The sequence below is a fragment of the Rhinatrema bivittatum genome, chromosome 7, assembly GCF_901001135.1.
Source record: "Rhinatrema bivittatum chromosome 7, aRhiBiv1.1, whole genome shotgun sequence".
NCBI lineage: Eukaryota > Metazoa > Chordata > Amphibia > Gymnophiona > Rhinatrematidae > Rhinatrema > Rhinatrema bivittatum.
The window spans coordinates 98608292-98622099 of NC_042621.1; the positions used below are offsets into that span (position 1 = coordinate 98608292).

The 13808-nt window shown below is 46.4% G+C and overlaps 1 protein-coding gene and 1 non-coding gene across 2 annotated transcripts in view; both read right to left on the bottom strand.

The window, feature by feature from the left end:
* Positions 1-13808, bottom strand: part of KCTD19 (potassium channel tetramerization domain containing 19) — a 487519-nt gene that overhangs the window by 444700 nt on the left and 29011 nt on the right. Inside the window, exon 2 of the mRNA XM_029608784.1 lies at positions 12439-12738. Coding sequence (XP_029464644.1) covers positions 12439-12726 — 288 coding nt within the window. The 5' untranslated portion in view covers positions 12727-12738. The remainder of the gene's footprint in view (positions 1-12438; positions 12739-13808) is intronic.
* TRNAW-CCA lies at positions 2662-2734 on the bottom strand. Its single transcript has one exon. It is a non-coding gene; the product is annotated as a tRNA-Trp (tRNA).

Consider the following 13808-nt stretch of genomic DNA (forward strand, 5'->3'; position numbering starts at 1 on the left):
AGTTCCGTGAGGAAAATTCCTGTCAGGAATCTCTGAAGAGCTCCTTAACCCATGGGGCGTAAAAGAAAAGCCAAGTTTGTGACTTCATCTCCGGCACAGCCAATAACCGGACCCATGGATGCTCAATTAAGTAGAGGAGTTTTGCCACGAAGGGACAGTGAGGGAGACTATCTTAATGCCTCCCTAAGTCCCGGCATTGGGCCAGTCCCTCAACAGCCCCCAGGAGAAACAACAGGAAGTATTTCCGCCGAAGGAGAAGCTGCAAAAGTAAGTGACTTTAGTTCGTATTTAGAGTCACCGAAAGCTGCAACACCCTCCTGCCCAGAGCTGCAACAGCAGGGTGCAGGAGTTGGGACTCTAACAGTTAAACTAGACAGTCCACGGTTTGCTACCCTGGACGAATCTAAAGTTACCCTAGGTGATCTGTGTAGGTTGTTGGTTAAGTTAGATTCCAACTCATCCTTTACAGCTATTGTAAATGGAAATAGGTCTCTTATACAAGAGCAAGAGAAACGAATAAATAATGTTGAAACTTCTATTAAGGATATTACATCAGAATTACAAAATGTAAAAACTTTGGAAAGCTATCATACTTCTGATAATGTGGCTTTACATGTTAATTTAGAGAATTTGTGAATTTTCCTATCACTAGGTTAATGTCACCTTTTGAAATGTTTTCTAAGTATGTTAGAAAACATTTCAAAAGGTGACTTTAACCTAGTGTGTGATGAGGTACCTTTAATATCTAAAATATATTACATTCCGGTTCAAAGTGGTAATATACCTAGGGTAGAAGAGGAGAATACATTAGGAGTATCTACATTTTTGGAAGATTCATTGGATCTAATAAATAAAAGAACAACGTTGTTCGTATCCTTTGCTCTAGAAAAGGATAAAGAGCTCATTCTTGACAAATTCTTTAAAAATAAAGATATGTTATTTTGTGGACAGAAGGTTTACGCATCTCCAGATGTATCCAAGCCTACCCAGGCAAGGAGAAAAAAGTTTCTTTCTCTGAAAACAAAAGTTATGGAATTTGGTGCATCTTTTTACTTGAAATACCCAAGTAAATGTTTTATTAGTTTTCAGGGTAAAAAATTTGTGTTTACTGAACCCTCACATCTTGAAGTATTTTTGAAGGATAAAAATGAAGTTAGTTTGAATTCAACAGTACCAACTGTATCAACTGAAGATAAGGCTGTTTAAATAAATAATTAGGCAACCCTCTCTCATGATTATTATAGAAAAATTTATATAATGTCCTGTCCCCGCATTATTTGTATTTGTATAGACAAAATTTGTATAATTTGGAATGGAGTATCACTCCGTATGTTTGTATTATGTTGTCTATTCAAATTTCCTGTTTATGCACAGAAATGTGAATATTGTATTTTCTTTTATTGAAAATTCCAATAAAGATTAAATTACAAAAAGAGCTGTGCTCCTGCACGCCTGCGTGGTCCATTCTATCTACAAATGTCAGTGCATTTTGTGGACATCTCAACAATAGTCTGTGCAGAGGATCACTGTGACTGGAGGACAGTCTTAAGAGCCAGTAGCGTAATGTAGAATTTCTTGTCCCATAGACGCATCTGAACTGGCTTATTGCTGGAGACAGTAGTGAGATATGAAGATATGTAGCTAGGACCAAGTAGCTGCTTTGCATATGTTCTGAACCGGCACGTGGCATAGATGGACAATTGAGGTAGCTACAGCTCTCAGCTGATGCGCCATGAGTTTTGATTCTATGCGCTCTGATCTAGAGGAGCAGCAGAAGTGAATACATTGGGTAAGCCAATTGGCTAGCATTTGTTTGGTTACCGGTAACCCTGGAGCATTCACGTTGAAGGAGAGGAAGAGCTGCAAATGCCTGTTAAATGAACGAGTCCTTGGCTTATAGTATGCTAAGGATCTCTAGCAATTTAGCGTGTGTAGTAGACCTTCCCGTCTGGAGGCATGTGGTCTGGGAAAGAAGGTTGGCAATGTTATTATTATCTGATTCAGATGAAAGGATGAGGCCACCTTTGGAAGGAAAGACGGATAGGTCCGTAAAATGACCTTGTCATGGTAGAATTGCAGATAAGGCGGGTAGTGTACTAGCGCTTGAAGCTGGCTGACTCACCTCACTGAGGTTATTGCTACTAGGAATAGTACTTTCCATGTGACAGTTAAGTGGTTTGTATTGGCTCAAAAGGCGGAAGCATGAGTGACTCTAAAACCAGGTTTATATCCCATGAGATTGCCGGGTGTGAGATTGGAGGGCGGAGTCTTAATGCACCCCTCATGAAACAAGATATTCTAGAATTCCCCTGAACTGAAAGATGGTACGCCGCTATAACACTGAAGTGAATTTTTTTATTTTATTTATTTATTTAAATTCTTTATTTATTACTTTTTCAAAATGTTTACAATAAACAAAACATTTAAGAAATCTCATAATGACTGAGTCCTTAATAAGAAACAGGAAAAAAAATTTTCAACCTAACATTTAGCATACAATTCAGTCATTATTATACTTAAGGAAATTCAAGTGAGTCTCAAGATATTTGAACGGATATAGAAAAAACATAGGCTCTCATTAGGGTCTGATGCATGACAGTTATATCTTCTTTCTGGAAACAATGCTTTGAAGTTATTTCCCAGAACAAGACTTCAAACTCTCATCCCAGGTGGGACTTGAACCCACAATCCCTGGCTCTGGAGGCCAGTGCCTTATCCATTAGGCCACTGGGATCAGGTAGTGAATTTTAATAGATAAAACTGCCAGGCCAGACGTGTACAATAAAAGCAGATATTTGAGTAATTGCTCCGGTGAGGATCCGAAGGGATCGAGAGATACTGACATGCACCAATGAAGATATCTGTGCCATTTACCCACATATTCTCTTCTTCTGGAAGGCTTCCTAGAGGAAATGAGAATGTCCTGAATTTCTGTCGGAATAAGAAGATGACTCAGTTCTTCCCTTTCAATCTCCATGCCGTCAAATGAAGTGAATCTTGCAAGGGATGAAGTAGTGTACCATATTCCTGTGTTAGGAGATCCGCACTGTCTTGAAGGGGGACTGGTGGCTGTATGGAGAGATTCACGAGGTAGGCGTATCACAGTTGTCTGGGCCACGCTGATGCTACGAAGATGAGATCTGACTTTTCTGCAATGCACTTTTGAATCATCCGACTTATCAGCGGAATCGGGGGAAATACGTACAATAGGATTCCCCTCCACGGAAGCAGAAAAGCATCCTGGGCTATTATCTGATTGCTCGGGTAAAGGGAGCAAAACTTCAGTAGCTTCGTGTTGTATTCGGTTGCGAAAAGATCTATGTGGGGCACCCCCATTTCCTGAAGAGGGAGTGTGCCACTTCCTTGGTGGAGTTCTCACTCATGAGGGTGAAAGATTCTGCTAAGCCTGTTGGCCTCTATGATCTTGATCCCTGGTAGGTAGGTCCAATATTAGGACCAATTCCCTAAAGAGAATCCTGGAACTGAACTCTCCTTCTTTGTTTATGTAGAACATGGCTACTTGATTGTCTGTGATGGGCATAATCTTACCGCACTGGCAAAATTTAAATCCTGGGGTCCTGGAACTTATGATAGCACTGAAAAGTGCTGTTTTGGGGATCACCAAAGTGAAAAAGAAGAAAAAAGACAAGAAAAGAGTCAGAGGAGAAGAACCCGTGCCCGTTATTGCATGGGAAAGGTGAAAACTGAAGCGAGGGAAGCAGTCATGCAGGAGCAAAGCTCTACACATTCTTGGAGTAGTTCCTGCCTCGAGCCGCCAGGAGGTGCTCCCAGATACCAGTTATGTTTTTTTTATTTTTTTTTATTGTCTCTTTATTACATTTTTCATTTTGTTTACAAAGTAAACAAACTTTGCATCTGAAATACAATAACTATTTGACATATTGCTTAATATTTTACGATTCAACAAATGAAATATTATACCAGTTATGTTTTAACTTGGTTTGTGGGCCCTTGGGTCGTGGAGAGAGCCGACTCCACCCACAGGGGCTCCACCCACTTGGAGAGGACACCGCCTGTCCTCTCCAAGGACAGGCGGTGTCTCAGTAGTGATGGACACAGGAGTCAGAGAAAGCAGAGTTGCTTACCTGTAACAGGTGTTCTCACAGGACAGCAGGATGTTAGTCCTCACAGATGGGTGACATTAGGGATGTGTATCGTTAGAGTGCACGATACAATACAAATGCCCACGATTTATCGTCAGGGGCATTTGTATTGTATCATTAAATAGGGGGTGGGAAAACCGGCACACCAAAAAAACCCTAACACCCACCCGAACCTTTAAAACAAACCCCCACCCTTCCGAACCCCCCCAAAATGTTTTAAATGACCTGGGGTCCCGGCGCGATGTCCCGCTCTCTGCCCACGGCTGCTGTGAAGAGAAATGGCGCCGGTGGCCCTTTGCCCTTATCATGTGACAGGGCAAAGGTAGCGCCGGTGCCATTTTGATTCCTAGCTCCCGACGTCACGCGTCCAGGAGATTGCTCCCGGACCCCTGCTGGACCCCCAGGGACTTTTGGCCAGCTTGGGGGGGCCTCCTGACCCCTACAAGACTTGCCAAAAGTCCAGCGGGGGTCCGGGAGCGATCTCCTACGCTCCTGACGTCGGGGGACAAAAAAAACAAAATGGCGCCGGTGCTACCTTTGCCCTGCTGTCATATGACAGGGCAAAGGTAGCGCCGGCGCCATTTCTACAACGCACCGGAGGTCCGAGAGTAAAAGATCACACGGGACCCTCCCTCTGGACCCCAGGTAATTTAAGGCATTTTGGGGGGGTTCGGGAGGGTGGGGGATTTATTTAAAGGGTCGGGGTGGGTTTTAGGGATGTTTTAGTGTGCCGGTTTTCCCGCCCTCCCCCGATTTACACGATATTTTAAAAAACAAAACCGCGACGATAAGATTCCCTCCCCCCCCCCAGCCGAAATCGATCGTTAAGACGATCGATCACACGATTCACATCTCTAGGTGACATCATCTGATGGAGCCCAATCATGGAACACTTTTGTCAAAGTTTCTAGAACTTTGACTGGCACCTACTGGGCATGCCCAGCATGGCAATAACCCTGCATCCAGCATGGGTTTCCCTTCAGTCTTATGTATAGCAAAAAAGAGCATGCAAAAAATAACATAATAAATCACAAGCGTACCCAACTCCGCGGGGTGGCGGGTGGGTTTTGTGAGGACTAACATCCTGCTGTCCTGTGAGAACACCTGTTACAAGCAAGCAACTCTGCTTTCTCACAGGACAAGCAGGAAGGTAGTCCTCATATATGGGTGAATAGCAAACTGAGGATGCCCGCGCATGTACCAAAAACACCCAAAGACGTACAACAGGCACAACAACAGGGGTGATTCTTTGGTATACGGACAGCCTGAATATCCCAGCGGGTGTAGAAGGAAGTTGGATATTACACTGAGAATAGATTGCGTAGAACAGACTGGCCAATGATAGAATCTTGAGTACCAGCCTTGTCTATGCAATAGTGTGCTGCAAAAGTATGAAGAGAACTCCAGGTTGCAGTTTTGCAGATATCAATGAGAGGTACAGAACGAAGGTGTGCAACCGATGTTGCCATAGCCCTAATGGAGTGCGCTTTAACTCGGTCCTGAAGCGGAAGGCCTGCCTGCTGATAGCAGAAGGAAATGCAGTCTGTCAACCAGGAGGACAGGGTCTGCTTTCTGACAGGGGTTCCCAGATTAAGCTTATCAAAGGAAACAAAGAGCTGGGTGGATTTCCTATGGCCTGCAGTGCATTCCAAATAAAAGGCAAGCGCACGTTTACAGTCCAAGGAATGCAGAGTCCACTCAGCAGGAAGTGACTGGGGCTTTGAAAAGAAAGTAGGCAGCACTACGGATTGATTTAAATTAAACTCAGATACCACTTTCGGTAGAAATTTAGAATGAGTGTGAAGGCCCACCCGATCATGAAGAAATTTTGTGTAACCAGCGCCTGCAGCTCACTGATCCTGCGAGCAGAAGTTAATGCCAGAAGGAAAAGGACCTTCCAAGTGATATGCCGCAACTCACAGGAATGCAGAGGCTCAAACGGAGGTTTCATGAGCTGCGCTAAAACCACATTAAGGTCCCAAGACGGGGCCGGTGGACGGAGAGGAGGCTTCAGATGAAGCAAGCCCTTCATAAAGCGCACCACCAGGGGATGTGTCGAGATAGAATCATCCCCTGTACCCCTATGGAAGGCAGCCACCACAGTGACATGCACTCTGATGGAGGAGGTTTGTAAACCCGACTCCAAGAGATGCCAGAAGTAGTCTAAAAACTGATTCGTGAGGCAGGTAACCTCTAACTCCTTGGCAGTACACCCAACGAAAATCTTTTCCATTTCGATCGATAAGACCTTCTAGTAGAAGGCTTTCGTGAAGCTTCCAGGAGCTGAGATACAGATTCCGAAAGATTGAGAGGCTGTAGGATCAACCTTTCAACATCCAAGCCATCAGTGACAAGGCCTGAAGGTTGGGGTGGTGCAATTGGCCGTTCCTCTGAGATATGAGGGACGGGTCCGAGCCTAGAGGAATCTGTGGATGCAGTGAGAGATCCCGAAGGATGAGAAACCAAGCCTTACGTGGCTAGAAGGGGGCTATGAGAATCATTAGACTCCTGTCTGTGCATAGCTTCACGAGAGTCTTGGTGATGAGAGGAAGAGGTGGGTGGGCATAAAGGAGGCCTTCCTTACAGGACAGGGCGAACGCATCCCGAGGTGGAACGTGGCGACTGCGATGTAGAGAGCAGAAGTTGTCCACCTTGCGATTCTGCAGACGCGAAGAAGTCGATGGTCGTGCACCCCCACTTCCGGAATAGACTGTCCGCAACTACAGGGTTGAGAGACCACTCATGGGACTGAAATTCCCGACTGAGAGAGTCTGCCAGAATATTGTCCATACCCGCCAGGTAGGTCGCTCTGAGAAGCATGGTTTGAGATAGAGCAAAAGCCCAAATCTGTGCTACCTCCTGACAAAGGAGGTAGGATCTGGTTCCCCCTTGCTTGTTGATGTACCACATTGCTACCTGGTTGTCCGTTTGGATCAGGATTGTTTTGTTGGATAAACAGTCCTGAAACACAGAGAGAGCATATCTGATTGCTCGGAGCTCCAGAAAGTTTATTTGATGTTGCGACTCCTCTGCTGACCAGGTTCCCAGAGTCTGCAGGTTGTTGACATGCGCTCCCCAACCCAAAGTGAAAGCATCGGTTGTCAAAACTATTTGACGTTCTGGAACTTGGAAGGGTAGACCTTGAAGGAGATGGGATTCCCGGATCCATCTTGCCAGCGAGAGACGAAGTCGCCTGGTGATGTGGACAAGGTTGGATATTGGATGATGTGCCTGTGACCACTGGGACTTTAATGTCCATTGTGTTACTCGCATGGCTAAACGAGCCATGGGGGTAACATGGACCAAAAATGCCATATGCCCTAGCAAGACTAGTAGATGACGAGCCGACGTGGTTTGACGAGACCTTATGTCCCGCACCAACGACGCCAGAATGTGAGCTCGGTCCATGGGAAGAAAAGCTCTTGCTTGGATTGTATCGAGATCCGCTCCGATAAAGGAGAGGAGCTGAGACGGGAGCAGATGGGATTTCTGATAATTGATTAGAAACCTCAATGATAGTAGTAGCCGTACTATAAGGTGGAGGGAGAGAAGAACTCCTTCCGATGACTGAGCTCTCAGCAACCAGTCGTCCAGGTGCGGAGAGACGTGAGTGCCCAGTCTTCTTAAGTATGCAGCTACTACTGCCAGGCACTTCGTGAAAACCCGAGGGGCTGATGCTAGGCCAAATGGATGACCCTATACTGGAAATGTTGGTTCCCGACCAGGAAGCGGAGGTATTTCCTGTGAGACGGGGTTATTGCAATGTGCATGTATGCTTCTTTTAGGTCGAGAGAGCAAAGCCAATCCCCTTGCTGAAGAAGTGGAAGCAAAGAACCCAAGGTTACCATCCGAAATTTCTCTTTCCGAAGATGTTTGTTTAAAGCCCGTAGGTCTAATATCGGGCGAATGATTCCCGTCTTTTTTGGGATTAAAAAGTATCGGGAGTAGAATCTGTGCCCTCTCAGGGAAAGAGGAACCGGTTCTATGGCATTGGCTTGCAGCAGGGAGGATACCTTCTGCTGTAGTTGGTGACAGTTGTCGGAAGATGGCCAGCCCGGCCGAGGTGGAGTGTCCAACGGGACGGAGAGGAAATTTAGATGGTAGCCTTGAGCGACCACTGATTGCACCCACCGGTCGGTGGTGATGTTTAGTCACTTGGTGGAGAAGTGGCTTAGGAGGCCACCCACAGGTAGATTGGGCAACGGGGGATGGTCTTTGCTCTGAAGTTGAAAGTCAAAATTCTGCTGCAGGAGCAGGTTGGGCAGAAGTTTGAGCTTTCTGAGCCCGAGGCTGGTATGGTGCAGACTTCTGGAAGGGCCGGGACGAGCGAGCCTGAGTCACTGGTGGATAATACCTTCGGGTCCTGTAAGCCGTCCATTTAGTTTCACGTCGGAATGGGCGCTTGGAGGGAGCTGAAAACTCCGCCTGGGCCACCGAGAGCTGACAAAGTGTTTCACTATGGTCCTTAAGCTGGGCCACCATCTCCTGGATTTTGTCTCCAAACAGGTTGTCCCCTGTGCATGGGAGATCGGCCAAACGATCCTGTACTTCAGGACGGAAATCAGAGGACTTCAGCCAAGCCCAATGGTGAGCGCTGATACCAGCCGCTGATAAGCAGATGCCGTGTCGAAGACATTGTATGCCGATCGGACCTTATGTTTTCCCGCATCGAAACCCTTCTCTATAATGGAATTCAGCTGGTCTTGAAGCTGTTCAGGAAGGGACACTCCAAACTCCTGCAGCTGTTTAAACAGGTTACGGTTGTACTGTGTCATATATAACTGATATGACGCAATACGCAAGATAAGCATGGCTCCGTGAAGCACCCTGTGGCCTAAAATGTCAAGAAATTTCTGCTCCTTCTCAGGTGGCGCCGAGGAATGGGATTTGGACGCTTGGCCCTCTTCTGGGCGGACTCTACCACCACCAACTGATGAGCTAATTGCGTCTTCTGAAATCCCGGGGAAGGCTGGACTAGGTAAATAGCATCCGTCTTACAGTTCACTGGAGGAACCAATCCAGGATGCTCCCAGTTGCGCTGCATCAAATCCTGCAGCACCTCATGAACTGGGACGGACATGATTTCCTTTGGGGGATCCAGGAATTGCAGCACTTCCAGTATTTTATGCCTGGAATCCTCTTCCGTCTGCAGTTGGAATGGAATGGTCTCCGCCATCTCCTTTATAAAATTAATAAAGGAGAGATCTTTTGGCGGAGACTTGCGCCTTTCGTCTGGAGGAGACGGCTCCGACAGAACTTCTGTTGAGTCCTGGGATTCTGTTGAATCATCTGTCCAGGGATCATAGGGTTGATCTCCTGCATCCCTCGGTGGTCCAAGTGGAAAACTTGGAACTTCTCCAGCCGGAGGTCTAGGTCTTACAGGTATCGGTGCCGGCATCGATGGACCTAGTCTTGGCATCAAGAAATCGAGGTCCGGTATCGGTACCGGATGCAAGGGTACCAATGGCATCGGGGACTTCACCAGTGGCCTCGGTGGTGGTACTCCCGACGGCCCCGGGACGGGCTCCGGCATCGACATATCCTCTTCTCCCGATGAAAGCGGGATGGGTGTCGATGGAGCCATGGGTAACGGTGATTTTCTCGGTGCCCCGGCAGGGCACCGATAAGCAAATCCAGCTTGTCCGGGAGAGGCAGCAGCACTAGAGGCATCGGTGCCGGTTCTGGCACAGGCACCAGTGCTGGTGTCAGTGGTTGCAGGAGGCCTTGATAGCCTGGACCACTGCCTCTTGCACCATCCGGTGCACTTCCTCTCGGAGCGCTGGGGTGGTGAGCCCTAGGTCTGGAGTGGGAGGCACTATGGGCAATACCGGAGGGGTCCACCGGTCCCGGTGGAGTCTCGGTAGCCCTTTCCACCGAAGGCGCGGGACGCCTCTGTGCATCCGGCTTCGAGGGCACGGGATGCTCCTCAGCCGGGTCTTCTTCATCGGTGGTTCAGTCAATGACTCCACCGACGTTGTGGAAGCGGAAGGCACCGGTCTTCGATGCTTGTGTCGGTGCTTCTCTCGGCGCTCCACTTTTCGCGACTCTAGCATCGATGATGTAGAAGCCGAGGACTGACACTGATCGGGAGTCTTCGGCCTTGGATCGACGTCGATGCTTCGCCGGGGATCGAGTCGATGGCGCCTGTGGAGACGGACGTTGAAATAACAGCGCCATTTTTTCTAATTGTGCCCTATGGCCCTTCGGGGTCATTTGGGCACAATCAATACATGTCTCCATGTCATGATTGACATAGTTCTCGGACAGTCTGGGCATCGACGAAAACCTGCCGCCATTGTGGCCATTGAAAAATTTAGACCAGTCGCGGTCGGTGCCAACAAGGCTCACAGAGGTCCCCGCCGGGAACCGACCGAAAAACAGGGTAAACTTACCGTATGACTCGGTGTTCGACGGCGAAGAAGGGAGACCCCTAGGGGGTATAAACGTTTGCAAGTTTTAAAGAAAATTTCCTGAGGAAAAATTCCAGTCAGGAACTGTGAAGAGCTCCAAAAATCCGCATGGCTATAGCTGCGTGGAAAAAAAGAGACTGAAGGGAGACCCCTGCTGGATGCAGGGTTATTGCCATGTTAGGCATACCCAGTAAGTGCCAGTCAAAATTCTAGAAACTTTGACAAAAGTATTCCATGATTGACTCTATCAGATGATGTCACCCATATGTGAGGACTAACATCCTGCTGTCCTGTGAGAACACCTGTTACAGGTAAGCAACTCTGCTTTCTCTGACTCCTGTGTCCATCACTACTGAGACCCCGCCTGTCCATAGAGAGAACCCTGTGAGAACACCTGTCACCCGTATGTGAGGACTAGAGATGTGAATCGGAACTGAAATCCGAACCGATTCTGGTTCCGATTCACATCTATAGAGATGTGAATCGGAACTGAAATCCGAACCGATTCTGGTTCCGATTCACATCTCTAGGACTACTATCCTGCTTGTCCTGTGAGAATCTTTATTATACAGCAACGAGAAACCCGAGGAGCGGGTTGTAAACTCAGTCCTGGAATTAGAAGAACTGGGATGGATTCTCCGGTAGTGGTCCGCAGAGCAGGGTAACCCGGGGAAACCTTGCTTCTTGGTAATATTGTACGAGGTAGCTCCAGTAGTAATCCGTCGTACAGGGTAGGCTGGAGGCAGATGAGTAACTGATACAAGACAGTGTAAATCCTGTAGTGGTCCGCAAGGCGGGGTAACCCGGATATCACTTGCTTCGAATATAGCACGTGTGTTGTAGCTCTGGTAGTGGTCCGCAGCGCGGGTTAGGCCAGAGGTGTTGGCAATTTGCACAAGACAGCGTGGATCCAGTAGTGGTCAGCAGAGCGGGGTAACCCGAGGATCCCACGTAGCAGGGTAGCTGAAGTAACGAAGCGTAGGTCTTGTACTCACAATGCAGTAGAGAATAAAATGTCAGCAGCAGCGGAGATCCGATGCACGAGAACCCACTTAGCTGAAGATGGTGAGACAGGCAGGAGAGGCTCTCCAAGGAGTGGATAGCCCTGAGTGCAGCAAGGCCCCTGAGGAGCGGGTTCCTGAGTCACTCAGTCAAGAACGCCGGTATAGTGATGCGAAGCGTCTCAGAAAAAGGAATAGCAAGATGGAATCCTTGCTAACTCGTAGGTAGGAAAGTCTGGTTAGCTTAAATACACGTAGGCAGTGACGACATGCAGAGGGGACGCCCCCGAGGTTCAGCACAAGAAGGAGACAGGCGCGCGCGTGCTCTAGGTCACTCCGGGTTCAAGATGGCGACCGGGAATGCCAAGGAGGTCGGAGTGCAGATGCAGAGTTGGCCATCTTAGCCAGAATCGAGGCAACTGGGCAAAATGCGGTGAGCCGCAAAGGTCGCAGCCGTCTGCAACTGACGGGCGCATCAATACCATGGCTAATTCAGCCTACTTATCTGCGGGAAAATGAAATATGCCTAGTTTTTATTTTATTTAAGCATTTATACATTTTGAAAATCCTTGAAAAAAATTGAATTGAGCTTGTTATGCAGTAAAATACAAACAATATCAACAGCCAAAGTATTAAACAGTCCAAAAAGCTACAATAACATGTGCTCATATTCACCTCGATAATGAAGGGGCGGTCCAAAGGAAAACATTAAAAGAGAATAAATTAAGTACGATCCTTACTTCTTAAAAGAAAAAAGAAACAAAAGAGAAGAAACAGTCAGAAGGCTGCCAACTTAGGATACCCCTGGTATATGCCTTTTATACACATATATTGTTAAGCCTTAATTATAAAATTGCATTTTTACGTGCGAACAGAAGCTATCAGAAAAGTTTCAACTCCTACCTGTAGTAAAGGTGTCAACTGCAAAACTAATGCTTGTTCATACAATAAGTTTAATTCTGAACAACTGGAAAAAGAGAGTTTGGATGTATGGAGATAATAATGCACATGTCTAAAAGTGAAACCATCACGGTCAATGAATAGTCTGACGTTTTCAGATGAAGTCAAAATAGAAGCCTCTTTCCACAACAGAGATTCCTGAAATTGGGCAAGTTTTATTTTAGGAACTGAGAATAACCAGCCTCCTACATTAAAATGAAATAGATCCTCCTCTGATGATTCATTCTCCATTGCTTCTTCCTCCTAATCAAAAAAATAGAAAAATATACTGTCACGATATCATTCTATAACTTAATCAGGCATTAAAATATTTTGTAATTATACTATCCAATACCCAAAAAAACTCACAATTAAGCCCAATTGGAATACTGCTAGACAAAAATCTGTGAAAATGAATTTCTAGATATAAAAAATATAGAGATTTAGGGCCTGATTTACTAAGCTTTTTTTCCCATAAAGACAGAGTGGGAAAAAAGCCTTAGTAAATCAGATCCTAAAAGCTACAGCTATAATATGTAGACTTTACTAAATGCAGGGATCAATAGGGAGGTGCAGTGTTTTCTTTTTCAAGTTGTTTTCAGTTTGTGCGTTTTTTGCTCAATCTCGTTTTTAAAATGGATCTTTTTTTTTTCGTTTTCCCTAATTTCGTGGTTAGTATACACTAAGTTAAACAAATAAGTGTGCACCCATATGCGTACTCATGTGGGCGCGAGCTCACATGCACTTGTATTTTAAATGAAGCACCAAATTATGTGCACCTCATGGAAAATACATGCATCACCACAAGTAAAAGCAAGTTTTCTTACCGTAAACGGTGTTTCCGTAGATAGCAGGATGAATTAGCCATGCTGTCATGAGATCTGTCAATCAGGTCCGGGAGGAGGAGCTTTACAAAGCAGAGATTTAGATTTTAGCTCTCTGCGGCTGCGCGTGTTCCTGCGCAGGAAAGTAACAGATTCTCCTCAGTCTGTGATTAAGCTGTAGTGTAGTCGAAGAGACGGTGATTGCCAGGGAGGAGGATGGGTCAGCATGGCTAATTCATCCTGCTATCTACGGAAATACCATTTACAGTAAGCAAACTTGCTTATTCCCGGCGATAGCAGGGCTGAATTAGCCATGCTGTCATGGGAGTTCCAAGCTCCTGATCACTTTGTATGGTATATAGGTTTGTATGTCATCATGAACAGTGTGGCATTCACCGTGTACAAGAAGATAGAGATTGCTGGATTGGTTGTCAAATCTTTGCATCAGCTGCTGCTTGTTGATCAAAGCAGTAGTGCGATGTGAAGGTATGGAGCGATGACCATGTAGCT